General features: G+C 46.6%; 2 protein-coding genes across 2 annotated transcripts in view; both read left to right on the forward strand.

Annotated features, from left to right (window-relative positions):
• agtr1a (angiotensin II receptor, type 1a) overlaps positions 1–17,248 on the forward strand; it is a 33,226-nt gene extending 15,978 nt beyond the window's left edge. Inside the window, exon 2 of the mRNA XM_038816627.1 lies at positions 15,648–17,248. Coding sequence (XP_038672555.1) covers positions 15,651–16,808 — 1,158 coding nt within the window. The 5' untranslated portion in view covers positions 15,648–15,650 and the 3' untranslated portion in view covers positions 16,809–17,248. The remainder of the gene's footprint in view (positions 1–15,647) is intronic.
• Positions 1–21,444, forward strand: part of LOC119976260 (carboxypeptidase B-like) — a 61,416-nt gene that overhangs the window by 16,100 nt on the left and 23,872 nt on the right. The gene's annotated exons all lie outside the window — the stretch shown is intronic.

Genomic DNA, 21,444 nt, shown 5'->3' on the forward strand with positions numbered 1-21,444 from the left:
GGTCACTGTCTGTGAGGAGTTTACACATTCTCCCCGTGTCTGCGTGGGTTTCACCCCCACAACCCAAAGATGTGCACGTTAGGTGGATTGGCCACGTTAAATTGCCCCTTAATTGGAAAAAATGAATTGGATATTCTAAATTTATTTAAAAAAAAAAAAAAAAATATTTGGTGGGGTTCTGATGGGGACATAGGTGACTGGTAAGACTGAGCTGATCCTGGAAGGTTCTGCTACAAATAGGACAGGGTTACCACAGGTGATTGAGTTTTGAACAGGTTGCTGGCTTGGGATTTACTCTCCTTGCGTTTATTCTCTGCCTTGGACAAGTGTTTGCTTTGGAGGGAGGCCTCATTTTTATTTGTTTGTACCACAGCACTGATCCTGGGTGAGCTCCTCCCAGAGCTCAAAGTCAGTATCAAAACTCCTCAGCGAATCCTTCAGAGTGTCCTTGTTGTGCTTCCTTTGACCGATATGAGAGCACACCGCAGACTTAAGCTCTCCGCAGCAGACTCGCAAGTGATAGGCGTTCCACCTCCGTGACCAGCCCAATTCAGTCCTGTCTCAGTACGGCACGTGCCAGCTCGGGCAAGCACCTCAGTTTCTGCTATTACGCCCTGTCGCCTGATCTTCAGAAGTTGAAATGAAATGAAAATCGCTTTATTGTCACGAGTAGGCTTCAATGAAGTTACTGCGAAAAGCCCCTAGTCGCCACATTCCGGCGCCTGTCCGGGGAGGCTGGTACGGGAATCGAACCGTGCTGCTGGCCTGCTTGGTCTGCTTTAAAAGCCAGAGATTTAGCGCAGTGAGCTAAACCAGCCCCAACCTTGACCATATTTTATATCTTCCCTCGCCTCAGTCTCAGTGTTTGATTGAGAACAGTAAAATAGAAATTACACGTTAACCCCATTGAACCATTGAATTTTTACTTCTATCTGTCAAAGAACAAAGAAACGTACAGCACAGGAACAGGCCCTTCGGCCCTCCAAGCCTGCGCCGACCATGCTGCCCGTCTAAACTAAAATTGTCTGCACTTCCGGGGTCTGTATCCTTCTATTCCCGTCCTATTCATGTATTTGTCAAGATGCCCATTTCTCAGGTTAATACAATCTAAATGTATTCCAATAGTGAACAACAGCTGTAAAAAAAATGAAGTACTTATAATCATAAAGCCCCTTTCAATAAATTTTTTGCACTGTTGTAATGGGGGAAACACAGAAGCCGCTTTTCACAAAGCAAGCTCCCGCCACCTGGGCGGGTAGGCACTGCTGCAGCTTAGCATCCCATCAGAAAGGAAGCACCTCTGACAGTGCAGCTCTCCCTCGATACTGACACCAGCGCATCAGCGTAAATTTTTTTGCTCAAGATTGTGGAGTGAGGTTTGAACCCACAACCTTCAGCCTGAGACGCAAGCCTCAGCCTAACCCATATCGAGCCCATAGCTGATCCTTGGCCTTTTCAGTTGCCGCTGTTGCAGGTCTGCCTTGCACCAAGCCCCCTTCTCACCTGCCACAACCTTTTCATTTTAACTAGGCCTCTGTCAATGTTTCTCCTTGATGCAACAGGAGGAAGGGATATTTGAGTAGGACAGCAAGGTTCAGCCTCTGATAGTTTTCCTTCGCCTGGGGGGGTGGCCTGGAATTTGGGAACTGAGCTTGGCGCAAAGGGACTGCAGTAGAAGTGTGGGAAGGAACTTGTGCAACTTGGTAACTTGTATCAAAGGATCAATATGCTGCATTGTGACTCAACCTGATAGGTAGCAGAATAATGCCTGTAAAATGTCCAAAACTCAAAAAACATAATGTTCTGCACGGCAACTTCCAGGTCAATAATAAACAAGGAAAATATATGAATAATGCAAAAAATCAGAACCAGTAAATAACATTTTATTGACTCTTCAGATGCGGACATTGCTCATAATTCCAGCTTTTATTGCCCATCCCTACTTACCCTTGAGAAGGTGCTGGTGAGCTTTCTTTTTAACCCTCAAGCCTAGAGCCTCTACCACTTAGAAGGACAAGGGCAGTAAGTGAATGGGAATAACAATATCTCCAGGTCCCCCTCCAAGCCACTCACCATCCTGACTTGGAAATACGTCACCGTCCCTTCACTGTTGCTGGGTCAAAATTCAAGACATCCCTCCCGAACAGCACTGTGGATGTACCTGCACCACACGGACTGCAGCAGTTCAAGAGAGCAACTCCCCACCGCCTTATCAGGGGCAATCCGGAATGGGCAATAAATGGTGGTATAGCCAGTAACACCCACATCAAGTGAACGAACAAGCAGTAAAAATGTAAATCCATGGCAATTAGGTGAGGCCTTACAGGATCCTGATGCAGCAAGCTTGAAGACACCATATAAATATACTTGGGTGGATTTTCACCTCACACCAAGGCTCAGAACTGAATCAAAGAGTTAGCAACTATCCCAGATTCGCGTGAGAAATTTAAGGTCAATCTCCAGGACAGTGCTGCAGTATCTCAAGAGGAAACGTACGGGCTGATTCTGTTGAAGAAGGTGGCACAGTTCAGTAACCGCTACCTTGATCACCATCTGTGTTGCTTCATGTTTTGCTCCTGGGTGAGATGGCAATCTGTTAGGGGCAGGGCTTTATGCATAGAGACTTCTTCCTCTTCCTCCTCCCCCTTCCCCTGCTTTCAGTCCCTGCTCTGTACCTTGGTCATGTTTGCAGGCTTTAAACACTGCAACTACAGCCTCAACACCCCTGGCAGAGTTCAGTGGCCAAATCTTCTGCCCTCCTTGATTGCAGCAGCTCATCCAAAGACCATCAAAAACAGACCTTTCCAAAGCAGCAGTGAGTCGAAAGCACCTCACCTCCAAGGAGGTCCCTTAGTGCAAATGGGGGGTTCTCCATGCAGCTGAATGGATGGACAATCAAGAGTGACGAACAAGCAAAAGGGTTTTGACCTCTCTGGTCTTGTGCTCTAGTCCAGTCTTCACTGGAAGTTCTTTCAGCAGAAATCAAGCACTGAAGAGCAAGTTTGCTTGTCACCAAGAGCAGGACACATTGAAAGATAATGACAAAGGCTCTCTGTGTGGGAGATCAGTGTTAGATGTAAAACTCCCTCTGCTCCCCACCCCTTTCCCACTCTCAACCCATCCCAAAAACTGTCAATCATTATGGGAAGAGCTTAAAGACCTCGCAAAGGTGGCTATAAGGTAAGGCTGGACACTCTTGCCAATGTACATCCTTTGCCAATTAAACAGCCTTCACCCACTTTCCTTCCTCTCGTACCGTTTCCCTCTCAATATCTTTGTGTCCTTGGATCTCAATTCTTCAAAGGACAACCGCTGGAAACATTGATGACACTTTTCCAACTCACATTTCCACCTATAAGCGCAGAATTAGTCTTCAAGGGCACTTGATGATTTGCACATCTCACCATTCATGAATTGTATGTACCTGATGGGGAAGGACAGCCTGGTGCCACTTAAGTCATTGACATTATCTTGTCTCCCTTCTAAGGAAATGATGAATGAACAACTGGTGCTAAAGTGATGGAAAGGTTGATTGGTGTTTCTCGGAGAGGTATGGAGACATGTATAGTTCAACAGAAACTCATAACTGTGTACGTATCCAAGATGCAGCTATGCATTGGTGCATGGTGCTGTTCCCATGAGTTTCAGTGTTGGATTTATATGTTCTGACCTGATTTCTATCTTTTCCCTCTCTATCTGCAGCAGAGCTTTGTCCCAATCCTTCCTTTAGGTTTCACTGCTCGCCAGGTCTGTCCTCGGCGCAGCCTTAACTTGTTTCAGTTCTATAATTGTGCTCATCATGGAGCACCTTCCCACCGACAGGATCTTCCGGACCCGCTGAAGGCGACCCCTGTGGTGTATTTCTCAGCGTGTTGGGACAGCCGAGCCATGCAAAACGCCATTGCCATCGGCGGGACCAGAGATCCCACAATCCCACAATCAGGAGCGGGGTGGGTTGGAATCCTACCCATGGTTTCACTTTCCACTCGCAGATTGGAAAGTTCGACAGCTTTTCCTTTCAATGGTCCTCCTTTCCATTCACCTGGATCTTCAGCTCTTCAGTCTGTTTCTTGTACCTCATGGCTTCCTCCTGGAATAATGAACATTGCTGAGTTTTCACTGTAAAACTGAGAAAACGGGCTTTTTGTGTCGCACACATTCCCTCAATTTTGGGAAAGATAGTGGCACTGGACTGGCTAATGGACTGGGGATATGGGTTCAAATCCCACCATGGCAGCTGGTGGGAATTTAAATTCAGTTCGTCTAGAATTGAAATTGAGTCCTAGTAATGGTGATTGTCATAACAACCGGCAGCACGGTAGCATGGTGGTTAGCATCAATGCTTCACAGCTCCAGGGTCCCAGCTTCAGTTCCCGGCTGGGTCACTGTCTGTGCGGAGTCTGCACGTCCTCCCCGTGTGTGCGTGGGTTTCCTCCGGGTGCTCCGGTTTCCTCCCACAGTCCAAAGATGTGCGGGTTAGGTGGATTGGCCATGCTAAATTGCCCGTAGTGTCGTAAAAAGTAAGGTTAAGGGAGGGGGGGGGAGGTTGTTGGGTTACGGGTATAGGGTGGATACGTGAGTTTGAGTAGGGTGATCATTGCTCGGCACAACATCGAGGGCCGAAGGGCCTGTTCTGTGCTGTACTGTTCTATGTTCTAACCCATCTAATTCACTCATGGGACGGAAGTCTGGCCTATTTGTTATCCCAGGCCAACACAATGATGCTGATTCTTAATTGCCCCCTGAAATGGGGCAGAAAAGTCCTCAGCTCAAAGGCAATTAGAGATGAGAAATAAAAGACGTGCTTGTTCAGTAATTTGGACATTCTGAATTCTCCCTCAGTGTTCCCGAACGGGCGCCGGAATGTGGCGACTAGGGGCTTTTCACAGTAACTTCATTGCAGTGTTAATGTATGCCTACTTGTGACAATAAAGATTATTATTATTAAATGCTAACTTTGTCAGGGACACCCACATCCCAAGAAAAAAACAAAGAAGTAAATGCCAGTGTCATACTCTGTGTGGGAAGAATCATCCATCCTGGAGTTTAAGACTGGAAGCGGGTGGGAAAGTTGTTGTGATTCCAACATGACGGGGGATCAAACGTGATTTTCCATGGTTCAGCTCATTAATTATGCATCCTTGAGGTGCATGAAAAATCACGTGGTGGGGTGGTCAGGAAATCACCCACCATGTTGTTAGCCTATGGGGGTCAAAGGTCCTTGCACTATATTTAAACCGCACCCAGACAGCCACTCACTTAATGAAAACCAGGAGCTCTGCATTATTATTCTTCCAGAGTTCTTACGGTTCGTACTACAGAAGCTCACAGATGTCAACAACTGCATCCCAGGATGTATGTGGGCACCTCCAGCATTGTCTTTCCTTCATCTCTAGGTAAGGGCACCGCCGGTGATACACTCATGGTTGGGCCAATGCTCACCGTTGCAGCATAACTGTTTGCCAAACTCTGCTTCTTCTGCATGCTCAGGACTTTACTCCTCCTGGCCCTGTGTCACCTGCGACGGATCCCCCTTCTCCCCAAATGGATGAGAGCCATTACCAAGGCAAGATGCCAGCAGCCTGCATCTTCGATGCCTCAGTCAATGTGTGAATTAATTGAAGTGATATATTTCATGAGTATGAGCTTTACAGGTTTCCCTCAAGGCCCGCAGGCAAGTGCTACACCCTTGACCTGGACTCTGTCGAGACATGGCATCGCCGCCCCACCCCGTCCAGGTGAAAGCCATCCTGGAGAACCAGAGTCGTATATTATTCTCGTTCATACTCAACCTGTGAATAGAGGCTTCGCTCTTTGACCAGCATGGTAAGAGCTATGTCCAAGAAGTCTTCTTCTGAGATTATTCCACTCGCCTCGAATACCCTCGAGACTCTGTAGAAAGACCATTGCCTTGGCATCATTGAAAGAGTAACCACAGGAGTCCTTGTCAGCCATGACCAATCACCGAGGAAGATAAGGATTTGGTGGTGCAAGTTGACTGCTGTCCACCAGCCATGCCCCTCGGTGGCATCCACCTCCCTCCTCCCTTCATTCCTGCCTCTGAATGTAGCCAATGGAAAATGGCAGAGTGAATGGCAGCCCCACACCTTGCTGGAACTCCAATGTTTTGACACCCAGAAGTCAGGAACAAACCTGCTGCATTGAGGACTTTACCAGAGGGAGGAGAAAATAACTGGGCATGTTTTACATCCAGTTACCTCAGAATTATTTGGCTGTCCCCTTATTTGGCCACTTGGATTGTCTTTGACCTCCACCCACTCAAAATGACACTCCTCCCACTCCCAGGGATCTCACCGACGAATTGCCTGGTCACCTTGCTGACTCACTTCACTAACTTCTACTTACCCCTGGCAGCCCCAACTCCTTCCCCTTCACCCTTGCCCCAGCCAATGTATTTTCTCTCCCTCCTGTCACCCTTGAACCTGCTCCCATTATCTTGGGACCCACTTCCATATGCATTTCTTCCCCTTAGAGATGACACCCATTACCATGCCCATCCTGACCTGCCTCTCCTGTTATCCACACTGACCTCACCCATGGGACCTTCAGCTACCAAATCCTCACCCTGGACCTGCCACCCTATTGTATTCCACTCCCCACAAGCTGTGACCGCTCCCTCCTATCACCAGTTCAGAGTTGACCCCACCTCCGCCCCAGGACCCTACCGTGAACACTGCCCACACCCTCTAAGACACTCATCTACAATAGCCCCATTTCAATTCCGCAGACATTCTACCCCTTTCCCAGGCACTCTCCACTCTCGTTCCCCAAACATTCTCTTCCCCTCCCGAATTCCATGCTTAGCCTGCGTCTCATATCACTCCTTGGTGCAAAGTTCGCTAAAAACACTCACGTGACACTTTAGAAGGTCTCTCCAAGAGGCTTATAAAAGGCAATAGACCATGTAATGGAATGGAAACAATAAAGTTCAAAGCTTTTAGACTTCTAAGCATGCTGAGAAGCTTGAAAAAGGTAAAGGAAATTGAAAATCACTGTGGAAAAAAGCACTTCAAATGTTTCATCTTCTTCACAGGGACTCTGGGACAGAGTTTAAAGGCTTTAAGGTTAGAGAGAGAACACTTTCACCTTCTGACAGATCTTTGAACTTGACATGAGACATCAAACCATTCGAACACATCAGAGGGAAGACTTTTAACTATGACTTGACATGCTGATAGACAGTTTAAAGATTTTCAAAACTACAGAGGGAAGGCCTGCCACACGACAGTCATCCTGGGAAAGACCCTGACCTGAGCCCCTCCAGCCCACCCCAAGCGCCCCCCCCCCCCCATTCCACACCTCCCCTGAAGGATCCCCCTCAGAGCGTAAGACACCAGGTCCCCACTTGTCAGGACTTGCTCCAATTCACGCAAGTTTGACTCCCGGCTGGGAGAGGCTGGAGCATCCTAGGAGGCCGGCGGATCAGGATCGCTGCCCGATAATGATTTTGAAATGAAGTTAAATGAGGCGTTTGAATATTCCCGCCCCTTCTGGGCGTGAACCTCATCGGGGACAACTGGCTGGGGCGGGGCGGGTCGCAAGGTTCGCAACAGGTTTGACGCCCGGCGAAATTTCTGTTTTTCCCCTCACACCCAATACAGCAGGCCATTGTGATTCACACATAGTGGCCCTGGAGCCCCCCCCCCCCCCCCCCCCCCCCACCGCCCTCTCCGCCCCCACACCCCACCCACATTATTTCACTCTTTATCGTAACTCGTTGATTGAGGTGTCAAATGAAAGAAGCATCCAATTCTTCTCAAGTAGATGTAAAAAGATTCCATGGTGCTATTTTGGATAACTGAATGGCGGGGCCGCCTCAAAGGACCGAATGGCCTCCTCCTGCTTCTATTTTCTAAATTTCTATTTTGAAGAAGATACAGGCAGCTAATTTTCTCTGGGTGTCCCGGCTAATGGTTATCTCTCACTTAACATCGCTAGAAACCGATTATATCATTGCTGCATGTTGGGGCCTTCTGTGGCTGGGTTGGCTGCAGTATTTCCACGTTGCAACAAAAATAACTTCTTTAGCTGTAAAACGTTTTCGGATATCCTGAAGTTGCGACCCGTATTGAATATACACCTTTCGTCCTTGTCAATCTTTCTCTGGTTGTCCCTCTCTCTGGAGGTTTTCTCCTCGAGGCTGAAGCACCTGCTCATAATCCCAGGATGGCCGCCAGAACTCTCAGGAGAAAATCTATCACCTCTTTGGTCCTGGGATCTCTGCAGCCATTTTAAAATATAAAATTAAAACTGCTAAAAAGCTGGGGAATCAGAAATAAAAAGAGTTGTCGAAATGTGCAGCGTCTGTAAAAAGACAAATTATGACTTTTTGGGAGCGTGGCCGACATCAGACTGAATATTTCCAAAAGCAGCAACAACCTTTTTTCAATATGTTCATGCGATGTGGGCGTCACAATCTGTGCCAGCATTTATTGACCATCACTAATTGTCCTTGAGGGGACAATTAAGAGTCAACCACATTGTTGTGGGCCTGGAGTGACCAGTAGGCCAGACCAGGTAAGGAATGCAAGCGGACTTCCTTCCCTGAAGGACATTAGTGAACCAGATGTTTTTTTTCCGCCAATCGACAATGGTTTCATGGTCGTCATCAGGCATTTTTAATTCAGGATTTTTATTGAATTCAAATGTCACCATCTGCAATGGCGGGATTTGAACCTGGATAGCCAGAGCATTACTCGCACATTACTGGTTTACTAGCACAGTGACAATACCACGACGTCACCGCTTCCCCTCAACTTGTATTTATCTGCAGTACTTTTACCAGAGTAAGATGTCCTTCCGCCCTACACAGCTGGCAGCAAAATGGCGCCAGGCCAAAGAAGGAGATCAAAGGACAACTCGTCAAACACATGATCAATGTGAAAGTTTTCAACGAGCATCTTAAAGGAGACAGAAAGGCAAAATTGCAATGTTTAGAGCCTAGACAGCTGAAGGTACAGCTGCTAATGTTCAAGGATGAAGGAGGCCAGGGTTCTCAGAGGAGCGCATATTGTTGGAGCTCACAAATACACGGCCAATTCTATGGTTGCAAGTTTTGGTTGATTACCATTCCTCTGATCATACTAGCCAGGGGCTGATCCTAAAAGAAAATGCCAGAATGCATCTAAAAGTACAGTGATGTTTTTATTCATCCTTTCCTGGTGTGTGAGCATTGCTGGCTACGCCAGCATTTGGTACCCAACCCCCATTGCCCCTTGAACTGAGTGGCTTGTTCAGCCATTTCAGATGGGCAATTAAGAGTCAACCACATTGCCACGGATCTGGAGTCGTACGTAGGGCAGACCAGGTAAGGATGGCAGATTTCCTTCATTAAATAACATTAATGAACCAGATGGGTTTCTACAACAATCATTGATTGTTGCATGGTCATCATTAGAGACGCTAGCTTTCATTTCCTTTATTTGTTGAACTTCAATTCTGTAGCTGCGGTGAGATTTGAAACCATGTCCTCCCCTCCCTCCCCCATGTTAGCCTGGGCCTGTGGATTTTTAGTGCAATCGACTTTACCACTATGCCACCAACTTCTCCAAGATGGTTTGCTAACATAGACCTCATCAATATCAGAATGTCGGCTCCTAAAGTGTATAATAAACACTAGACAAAAACTATTCAATAAAATGTGTTCCCTGTGTCCCAGAACAGGATCCAGCAGACTGGGTGGTGTTGGTAATCATGCGTCGTTGTCTGCCATTAGCTTTAACACCGCCACTGCAAATAATAAGTTCCCCAGCACAGAAAATCCAGCCCCATTTCTCCGTTTGCTTTTGATTCACAAAAGTGAGAGGACCAGAGATACATCACTGAAGCCAAAAAGGGCAGGATAATTATCAAAAAACTGAACAGAAGGTTGATTTCTCTTGTTACACTGGGCCTTAAATAGTCAGAAAAGTGTTAATGGTTAAAAATATTCCACCAAAACTAGCTTTTAAATGTAAGTACTGGATTCGGGAAAGCAAAAGGAGAATATATATTAGACCAAACTTTTTGTTTCATAACTTCATGACTATATTGAGATAGAATCAAAAATCTATGAGGAATCAACCAGAAGTGCGAGCAATCACTTTTTTAAGAGTGTCTAGGTTTATAAGTCACCGATTAAGTTAAGCCATTTTCCACACTGTACTTTGCAGCTTTATCCCAAATAAATATAAATTGTTACGAGGGATGACATTTATTCAGCTGTTTTCCATTACAGTTTTTCACACATCGACATGAATAATGTACCAAAAGCCCTTGAGGTAACTTGACCTTTGAGCATTGCCCAAGGAACCTTCCTGCATTTATTGCTAACAGTATGGCACATTTGTGTGAAGGCTTTGCATTACTGACCTGTCAAACCTTTTAGATCAGGTAAACAGCACAAGACCTCGGAGGGAGGGGATTTGTTTCAGGCAGATCAAAAGCACATTAAACATGCTGCGTCCTGAAATGGACATAATCCATCACTTTCATAAGAGGTCAAAGAGGAATCCAAGAGTACTGAGCGCCATCTCTCGAGTGTACTGTGGCAGAGAGGGGTGATGCCCCATGTATGACGGCGAGAGAAAATCTACCTTTATCTTTAAATAGCATGGCCGAGTTCAATGTTAGTTCACAGATATTTACATATTCATGTCAAATCAGTTTGAACGCAAGAGTGAAAGAAAGGGTGGCACGGTAGTTAGCACTGCTGCCTCGTGGTGCCAGGGAGCAGGGTTCGATTTCTGCCTTGGGTAACTGTGGGTGTGAAATTTGCACCTTCTCCCCTGTGTCTGCGTGTGTTTCCTCCGGGTGCTCCAGTTTCCTCCCACAGTCCAAAGATAATGCAGGTTAGGTGGATTGGCCATGCTAAATTGCCCCCTAGTGGCTGAATATGTGAGATAAGGTGGGGTTACGGGGATTGGACAAAGGAGTGGGCCTAGGCAGAGTGCTCTTTCAGAGGGTCAGTGCAGGCTCAATGGGCCGAATGGCCTCCTTCTGAGCTGTAGAGATTCTATGGACTTGCAACACCTTTGCACATTTTGTGGCCGTTGACCATCTTAAAACAGTTTACAGCCAATGAAGTATTTTCATTCCAGTGTGGTCACTGTGGTAATGTAGGAATGTTGCAATGAGTTTGCTTTTCAATTAATTTTTGTGCTTTAACAGAAGCACAATACAGGCAATGGTGAATCACAGACTCAATTTCTAATGCACCCTAATTTTGTTTCCATTGAAGTCAATGGCTTCAGCCTGCTGTGAGCGAGCAGAAGGTAAATATGTATTTTTAAAATGAATTTGCAAGATGTGGTCATCTCTGGCAAGGCCAGAATTTATTGCCCATCCCTAGTTGCCTTTGAGACGGTGGTGGTGAGTTGCCTTCTTGAACCGCTGCAGTCCCTGAGGTGTAGATACACCCACTGTGCTGTTAGGGAGAGAATTCCATGATTTGGAGGCCGTGACGGAACGGTGATATATTTCAAAGTCAGGATTTTGAGTGACTTGGAGGGGAACCTCCAGGTTGTGGTTTTCCCATGATATTCTTCTGAAGAGAACCTTTGCAGGATTGTGATGAAGAAACAGGGAGTGGGACTAATTGTTAGCCCTTCAAAGAGCCAAAATAGGCACAAATGGGTTGAATGGCCTCCTTCTGAGCTGCATGGCTTCATGATTTGAATATCATTTCATTACATTCATCCACACATGGGTGGACAACCTGTTGAGAGTTTCAGGGAGTGACTTGAGGTAGTGTTCTGGGGCTTTGAGAGTTTTTTCTGTGTTGGGCTGAGCACAGTGCGCAACTCTCAGGACATTAGGTTTGGTTTCCCCTGTCACCATTGGGCATTGTTCAGCCCTGCCTGCCTATCTACAGATGGGTATTGTTTTTTTTTTAATAAACAATTTTATTGAGGTAGTTTTTGGCTTTGTAAACAGTTGCAGACATCAACAGAAAGAAAGCAAAAAAGGCAAAAATGTGCAAACATCCACGTACATTCAATACTTCAATCGTAACATACTGCACAAGCCCGCTCCTCTCCCACCGTTACTACATGCCATTTTATCCCTCCTACTCTACTCTACTCTACTCTACCCCCCCCCCCCCCCCCCCCCCCCCCCCCCCCCCCCCCCGCTGACGCTCACTCTCCCGCAAAGAAGTCAATAAATGGTTGCCACCTCCGGGTGAACCCCTGTACAGATGCCCTCAAGGCGAACTTAATTTTTTCCACACCCAGGAAACTCGACATGTCCGCAAGCCACAACTCAGTCTTCGGGGGCTTTGAGTCGCTCCACGCCAATAGTATTCGTCGCCGGGCTATCAGGGAAGCAAAGGACAAAACATCGGCCTCTTTCTCCCCCTGGACTCCCGGGTCTTCCGAAACCCCAAAAATTGCCACCCCTGGACCCATCGCCACCCTTGTTTTTAGCACCCGGGACATGACGCAGATGGGTATTGTTTACTCAGCAGGGAACATCTCCTCTGAGGAGGAGGACAGGAAAGAAAGAGGGAGGGGGCCTAATGGTCGCAGGAACTCCCCTCCTGCCTGCTATGGTCCCCCAGTGCTAACCATTGAGCAGGCAGTGATTCCTCAATGGCTTCTGCCTTTCAACTCTGCAGCACGCCACCATTGGACACATCGCCCACCCTTGGTGACTTCGCTGGCCCAACGTGGCCATGGTTTAGGCTGAGTGCCACTTAAGTGGCCAGCCAGCGTAATGTCAATTCTCAATTGATCTCAGGCGGGACGGGGAATCGTGGCCGCTTTAGGTCCCGCCCGCCAAGCATGCACGTCGCACGTGAAATTCTTCCCCATGTTTTAAATCTATGATCTTGGAATGAGGACTGTTAAATTTGCCTGATCCCAGTGGGTATTCATTCACTGCAGAGTTGTAAGTAATGCAGTATTCAACAGGCAAGAAGGAATGAGACATCAGTAAGATGGATTACACTCGGGTTGTGGGCCGCCTGGAACTTGTACAGTGCATGCACTGTTAGTGTGTAGTGCTGTTTTCTTTCCTTAATGACATAAGAAATCAAATGAACGCTGAACTTGACTGTATTGCAGATTAACAGCTCCCTGTAGGTGAAGGAAAAACACTCATCTATTTTCACATCAACTTGGTATTTTGTTTGAATATGGACATATTACACCCTTAAGTGTATCAGCTTTGCTTTATGGGTCATTTGTGTGAAGGAATTCACGCTCCACATTTGCTACCTATAAATTACCGTGGCATTTTGACAGCAGTTTAATACACCTGAGATACCCCTCAGATGTCATTAATCGTAAGCCTTCTGTCCACTTCACTGACCCTAAAGATGGACGTGACGAACAAGCTATTCCTGACAATTCAAATTTGCATTCCATGTCATGACGTGTCGGCAAGTGAGGGAACATTGATTCCTCATTTTCGACATCTGTGGGTTTGATTCCCAGAACGTTTTTGTCACTTCATTAGAACATTAAATTCAACAACTAAAAGTGCTTTGGACATGATTATTGACCATTTACTTAAGGTAGCTGATCAGCAAGCTTTCATCAAACAGGTATATCAAATACTGGGATGTTGTTAAAGGTCTTTTAACAATTTTATGTGGAAATAGGTTGTATTGATAATGACATATTTGGAATGTGGTGTAAAAGTTTAGGCACTAAATATTAAGGTTATTGATACATCAGAGTTTTAAAAAAGATATATTTTGGCTCAGAATTAAATTTCACATTTTTCCAGTTGAAACTATAGAAATTATAAAAGGATAAACACAGTAGGAGACCATTCAGCAAATCTTGCCTCTGCCAGCTCTTTGAAGGAACTATCAAATAAATCTCACTGCCCTGTTCTTTCCCCAGAGCCCTGAACGTTTTTCCATTTCTTTTTTCTTGTTCTGGGTGGCATGGTGGCACAGTGGTTAGCTCTGCTGCCTCACAATGCCAGGGACCCGGGTTCAATGCCAGCCTTGAGTAACTATCTGTGTGGAGTTTGTGCACTCTCCCCGAGTCTGCATGGGTGCTCGCGTTTCCTCTCACAGTCCAAAGACGTGCAGTTTAGGTGGATTGGCCATGATAAAAATGACACTTAGGGCGCGATTCTCCCAAAACGGGAGAAATCGTAAAGCTGGCGTAAAACCCGGGCGGGTTTTACGGCAGCGCGCCCCTTCCCGACCGGGGACCGATTCTGGTCCCCGGTCGGGGCTAGCAGCCCGACGCCGTAGGCTCCGGCAAGACGGGCTTAACGAAAATCGTTAAGCCCGCTTGCCGGAGTTAGCGCCGGCTGACGCGTCATATGACGTCAGCCGCGCATGCGCAGTTTGGAAGACTCCAACCCGCGCATGCGCGGGTGACGTCATCGCGTTTTTGCGCGAAACCCGCGCATGCGTGGGCCGAGTTGCCCCTCAGCCGCCCCGCGAATGGATACTGCGGGGCGGCGGAAGGACAAGTAGTGCGCGGGCATCGGGCCCGCTGCCCGCGATCGGTGCCCACCGATCGCGGGCCCATGGCACCCTTGGCACGGCCGTGGTACGGCCGTGCCAATCGGTGCCATGGTTATTAATAGCGAGTTAGTCACGCCGTTTTTACGAACGGCAAGACCAGGTGTGTTTGCCGTTCATAAAAACGGCGTAAAGGGCTGGGACTTCGGCCCATCTAACAGCTGAGAATCGCTGCCGGCCGTAAAAAAACGGCGGCAGCGATTCGTGTCGGGACTTCGGCGGGGGGGGGGGGGGAGAATAGCGGGAGGGCAGCAAAAATGTCGGGAAGGCCCTCCCGCTATTCTCCCACCCGTCGTGGGGGGCGGAGAATTTTGCCCGTAGTGTCCAAAGGTTAGGTGGGGTGCTCTTTCGGAGGGTCAGTGCAGACTCAATGGGCCAAAAGGCCTCCTTCTGCACTGTAGGGATTCTATGGAACAAATATGGAACAAACTTTCTAAATGCCCGTCAGACAGTTTCACCAGCCTCTCAGGCTTGGCTGAATTATCTAATCTCGTCCAGTTTCCTGAAGGAAGCTCTGTAGAGATGCTGTGTAATGTCACAAAATATGCCGGGTGGGAAACTGATGGGTTTGGTTCAAACATTGGTTGTACAAAGTGCCTGATTTTACTTTTTACTGAAGTCAATGGAGGCTAAGACTAATGAGAGCAGGAGTAAGACACACATCCCATTTAGCCTATTCCATAAGGTCATGGCTGATCTTCTATGTCCACTCCACTCCCAACACTATCCCCTTATCTGCCTGAAAAGTGACACGATATAAAACTATGATGTCCACTGAACCAAGGTATTTTTTTATGAGGACGGATGTCCCTTTTAATGCTGAGGTGCCTCGGGTATTTCATCTTCTAACTTTCTTTATAAACTTAGAGCACCCAATTTGTTTTTTCCAATTAAGGGGCAATATAGCGTGGCCAATCCACCTACCCTGCACATCTTTGAGTTGTGGGGGTGAATGTGCAAACGCCACACGGACAGTGACCCACGGCCGGGATTCGAACCCGGGTCCTCAGCGCTAACCATTGTGCCACATGCCGTCCAGCATTTCATCTTCTAGAAGGGAACCGGTGCATTAACCTGAAACACGTTTTCAGGGAAAAGGCTAACATAATTTAACTGTCTTTTACAAATGTAATAACGTCATACCTTTTTCTGCCTACAGGTTATGAATTGGATGGAGATGGCTAAAAACGCCAGCATTTTTCACAAATTACCATCTGAACTTACACTGGGCATGGAAGAAACCTCACTGAACAATTCCATGGAGGATACCTCAGTGAAGGCAAACCTGACTTGCATAATCGGTGGGAGATACACTTACATTTTCCTGATGATCCCTGTCGTTTACAGCATCATCTTTGTGATAGGAGTTTTGGGAAACAGCATGGTCATCATTGTTATTTATTATTACCTGAAGCTGAAAACGGTCGCCAATATCTTTCTGCTGAATCTGGCGCTGGCCGACCTGACCTTTGTGATCACCTTGCCGCTCTGGGCGGCCTCCACGGCCATGGAGTACCACTGGCCCTTTGGGGTCTTCCTGTGCAAGATGAGTGCCACTGTCCTGCTGCTGAACATGAACGCCAGTATCTTCCTGGTCACCTGTCTCAGTGTTGACCGCTATCTTGCCATTGTGCATCCCATGAAATCGAGGACCAAACGCACCTTAGTCCATGCTTGGATGGCTTGCATCATGGTCTGGATTCTGGCTGGCTTAGCAAGCCTGCCTGCCATGTTTTTCCGTGACGCTGTTCACTACTCCGACTGGAATAAAACCATCTGTGCTTTCCATTACCCTAAGCAGAACAGGAACCAATGGGTATTTGGCCTTGCTTTGTTGAAGAACCTGCTGGGGTTTCTAATTCCTCTGCTAATTATTTTGATCTGTTACTCCCTAATTTTGAAGAGCCTAGTGCAGGCCTACCAGATCGAAAGAAGCAAGCCTGTGGGCAATGAAGCATTTAAGCTGATTAAGGCCGTCGTGGTGTCGTTCATTTTGTGTTGGCTTCCATTTCAGATATTCGCTTTCATGGATGTCCTTTCCCAGCTGAAGATTATCAAAAGTTGCCACATTCCGGAAGTCATTGACACTTCCATACCATTCACAATCTGTGTGGCCTACTTCAACAGCTGCCTGAACCCCATCCTCTACGGCTTGGTAGGTCGCAATTTCAGAGAAAAGTTCTTCCTTCTTTTGAGGTGCGTGCCGCCCAAGGTCAGACCTCACCCAAGGCTGTCGACCAAGATGAGTTCATTGTCATACCATACCATTGAATCCCTGAATGCAGTGACCAAGAAGTCGGCCACCTCAAGTGAGCTTTGAGCTATCCTACTTCAAGGGGCATTACCAGACCATTGGGATTTTCCAAAAGAGTGCTGAAAATATGTCATCAATGATCTGCTGCCGATAGTGCGTTTGAACAGAGCAATCAGCTTCCAAGACCCAGAAAAAAAAAACCAAAGGTCCTGCCACTAGATTGAAAATGCAATCTGCTCCTTAGTTCTGTGATCCATTTCTCAATTACTTGACTCCTTGGTTCCAAGTGATATCATTGCTGAGCCTCTGCTTCCTAAGAGCTATGTAACTGATTTGGCCTTCGACCAAATGGCCAGTCTGTATTTGACAACTTGGACAGTGAAGCATCGCAACAAAGCCCAATATCTTCCTCATCCAATGTCCATTCAATGCAGTTTTCAGGAGGAGTCACTGGATCGGGAATGGAGATTATGAACCTATGACAATCGAACAAGTACACTGGGGCCTGTTGTAGCACACCTCTACTCTCTAGCCGACTCAGCAAACCCCCCCCCCATCTCCCCCCCCATCCCCCCCCCCCCCCCCATCTCCCCCCCCATCCCCCCGGCTGCATTTAACCTTGCACACTTGCTGAGAGAAATTTCAACTTATAACTTCAACCCCGCAGTATCATTTTACAAATAAGATGTCCTGCACTTTGCTACAGACTTGAAGCATCAAGATAGTGAGCACTGCTCGACAACTTTTAACCAAAGAAGTGTTCTGCTCAAGTCAGGAGTGGATTCGGGCAGCTATTTTATGCAAAACTTCAGGTCGAGGTCAACTTCTAAATTCTGCATTTCAACCAATGTGAAGCAGAAAGGAAAGTATTGTATGCAAAACATAAGGGTCCGGATGTTTTAATATTTGTCTGGGCAGAAGAAAGATTCAAGTTCACTGCAGTTGGCTAACCCTTTTTCAGAAGTTGTCAAAATATGACAGAAGACAGGGGGAGTCACCTTTTTGCACCATTCATTTCACGTTAGCTCAAAGAGTTGGGACTAGTATGCTGACAACTCGCAGGGGTAAATACCCACCATTTTCTCTTTAATCGGACCAAGATAAAGACCACCTGCATGAAACACGAGGGCAGAACTAGTATGGTGATGGGGCTCAATATGTGTTTCCCAGTGACCACCAATTGGAAAGTGGCAAACAAGAACCAGAAACAATTATTTTTCAGTCCTTCAGCTGGAACAAACCGGGCCTCTAGACGGAGTTGCAAGGGAGGGGCTGGTCATAAGGAAGAAATGGTGCAGACAAACAATCTCTTTATTTTGATGGTCATCCACAAGGTCTGAGACAAGGTTGCTGTAAGCAAGACTGGCCTGGCAATGGGGAAGGATTCCAGGAATGTTGGCTCCCATTAAATTTCCAGATTTGTGTTGCCATCTCCTCATAGGATTTGACAAGAAGTATTTAGAGTCTCTGATCATTTGCCAAATCAAAAACCCAGGCAGGACAAAGGCAACGAATGGGGATAAGACCGGGCAAGAACATGACTTGAACCATTCTGTTTACTTTGATTCTGTTGAAATTCAATAAAAGTCACGAACAGCAACTTGCGTTTATATAGAACCTGTAACAGTAAAATTTCCTCAGGACACAGAATATTAATAATCTTTATTAGTGTCACAAGTTGGCTGACATTAACACTGCAATGAAGTTACTGCGAAAATCCCCTTGTCGCCACATTCCGGCGCCTGTTCGGGTACATGGAGGGAGAATTCAGAATGTCCAATTCATCTAACAAGCACGTCTTTCAGGACTTTTGTGGGCGGAAACCGGAGCACCTGGAGGAAACCCACGTCGACACGAGTAGAATATGCAGATTCCGCACAGTGACCAAGCCGGGAATCGAACCAGTATCCCTGGTGCTGTGAAGCAACTGTGCTAACCACTATGCTACCGTGCCACCCTTAAGCTGTGTCAGATAAAAATGGCACTGAGCCACAGTAAAAGATTGTTGTATTCAATTGTATGGTATTCGATTATGAGTGTCTGGATCTGTTTTGTATTCCCATGTGTGATTAATTAAGCCTGGATTTGGCAACGGAGAAAGAGCAATTAAGCTGTAATCAAGCAGCCAGAAATGTGAGAGCAGACATTTTAAAGTATTGACTAAAACCACTGGTCAGACATATGACCTGGGCCATATAATTTCTGCATATACCTGAGGCATAAAATACAGCAGAGATATTCGTACTGGTGACCAAAGGCTTGGTGAAAGAGATGGGTTCTAAGAAGCATGTTCAGGGATGTGGCAGTAGTAGAAGGGTTAAGAGGGTGAGGGAGGGTGTACAAGAATCTAGATCTAAATAGCTGAAGGCATGGCTAACAATGGTGAAGATCCTGAGGGAATTTTAGAGGGCAGATGCTGGAAGGTTGTTTCCACTTGGAAAGGAGTCTAGAACCAGGGGACACAATTTAAGAAGAAGAGGTCTACCATTTAAGATGGAGATGAGAAGGTTATTTTTCTCTCAAAGGGTATGTGGGATTTTCCACTCCAGACAGCAGTGGAGGATTGGCCATTGAAATTATTGAAGGCCGAGCTCGACAGATTTTGGGAGTCAAGGGTTATAAGGAGCAGACAACAAAGTGGAGGTCAGAGACACAATCAGATCAGCAATGATATTATTGAATGGTGGAGCGGACTCGAGGGGCTGAATGGCCTTCTCCAGCTCCTAAACCCTGTGTTCCTCACTGTTTCTGTGGCAGCACCCTCAGCGGTACCCAAACATTGCAGTTAGATTTATTTGATGCCCTGATGTGTATTTTACACGGGTCTACCAATTGACTCAGGGCAGTAGCACACTTCCAGCAGGAGGCCCCAAAAAGGTTGGCATGATAAAGCAGTAAGTGAATCACCATTATTCATGTGGCACTGATTCCTCTGCGTAGAAGACCTCCAAATCAGAAACTGGCCTGCCGTGTGCTAATCCAGCAATTGCCCTGCTCCCCGCTTCCCACCCCCACACCGTGCTGTTCAACTGTTTCCCAAATCTTAGATTACTTATCTTTGATTAAGAATTTAATATATTTGGCATCCATACAATAAGGGCCGGTTAGCTCAGTTGACTAACTATTCAGACTGACGCCAACAGCACAGGTTTGATTCCCATTCCAGCTGAGACAGATTGAGTACCTGCTTCCTTACCCTGTCCCCCAGCATGGAAGACAGCTGATGTAAATAACTCAGGGTGAAGCATCAGTAGACATTGAGGCAAGGCCTTTGGGTAGAGAACAGAGGGTCGTGAGTCTCTGGGATGCTCTTCCTCAAAAGGCGGTGGCAACAGAGTCACAAAATCACAGAATCCCTACAGTGCAGGAGGAGGCCACTCGGCCCATTGAATCTACACTGACCAAAACAGCACCCCACCCAGGCCCAGTCCCACGCCCTATTCCAGGAACCCCATAACCCACCTAACCTTTGGGCAATTTAGCCAATCTTTTGGACACTAAGGGGCATGGTCAATCCACCTAACCTGCACATCTTTGGACTGTGGGAGGAAACGGGGAGAAAATGCAAAACCCCCCCCCACAGACAATCACCCAATGTCAGAATTGAACCCGGGACCCTGCCGTTGTGAGGCAGCAGTGCTATCCACTGTGCCACCATGTCTAAGCTAGATAGATTGTTGATTAACAGGGAGGTGAACGGTTATCAGAGGTAGGCGGGATTTAGGTTACAATCAGATCAGCCACGATCTTATTGAATGGTGGAGCAGGCTCGAGGGGCCGAGTGGCCTACTCCTGCTCCTAATTCGTACATTCGTACGGCAATCGTAGAATATGCAAAACAGCTTGAAAACGTTTGCAAAATTAACCGTCAGTTTCTGAACCACGCTTTTAGGTGACATACTCCAAGGAGACACATACACGCCAAACAAACACAAGCCACGGTGTCCTCAACCACACAATGAAAAATTCCTCAACCGCGTTTCTTCTATCAGTAGTCAGAAGATGAAATGTGGTTAAAACGCAAATGAGCTAGGCTTTAATCTCTCTCTGCCCAGAAGCCAGTTAAACAATAAGCTAATTCATTAGCCTGTTCCATCATTCGAATTGCCCTCTTTGATCCATTGTGTGAGGAGGTCGGCTGGACTGGCCAATTCTCCAACCCACATCCCATCTGAGCCAAAGCTCCTGACTGAGACCAGGGGACAAAAACAGGAAATGCTGGGCAGTCTCAGCAGGTCTGTCAGCATCCGTGGAGAGAGAAGGAAGCTAACGATTCGAGTCTGGACACCTCTTTTGTGAGACCAGGGGATGTCTGCATTCAGCCTGAACGAGAGGAAGGCGGCCGAATGTGCATGTCATTGCGTCAATAACTTTCTCATTGTGTTGCATTGCTGCGACTTTCAGGAAATCGAGTAGAACTTTATTCAGCACAGTGCAGTTTATCATCTATTAGAAATTCAAATGTAGAACCTTTTGACTTGTGTAAAATCTTGCTGTGCATGATAATTTATTGTATCTGTCCTATTTGCTTTGCATTTTTATCAACACATAGCTTTTAAATAAAGTGTTATCTCTATTATCGTTAATTATCTGGAATGACATCTTCAATATTATGTAGTTCATTATGCACAGTTGTGAACCGCCTCCATTACTTAAGTCATGTACTAAATGTAACAAAAATGTTTTTTTTTAAATGAATTGA

Source organism: Scyliorhinus canicula, chromosome 13 (assembly GCF_902713615.1).
Source record: "Scyliorhinus canicula chromosome 13, sScyCan1.1, whole genome shotgun sequence".
Lineage (NCBI taxonomy): Eukaryota > Metazoa > Chordata > Chondrichthyes > Carcharhiniformes > Scyliorhinidae > Scyliorhinus > Scyliorhinus canicula.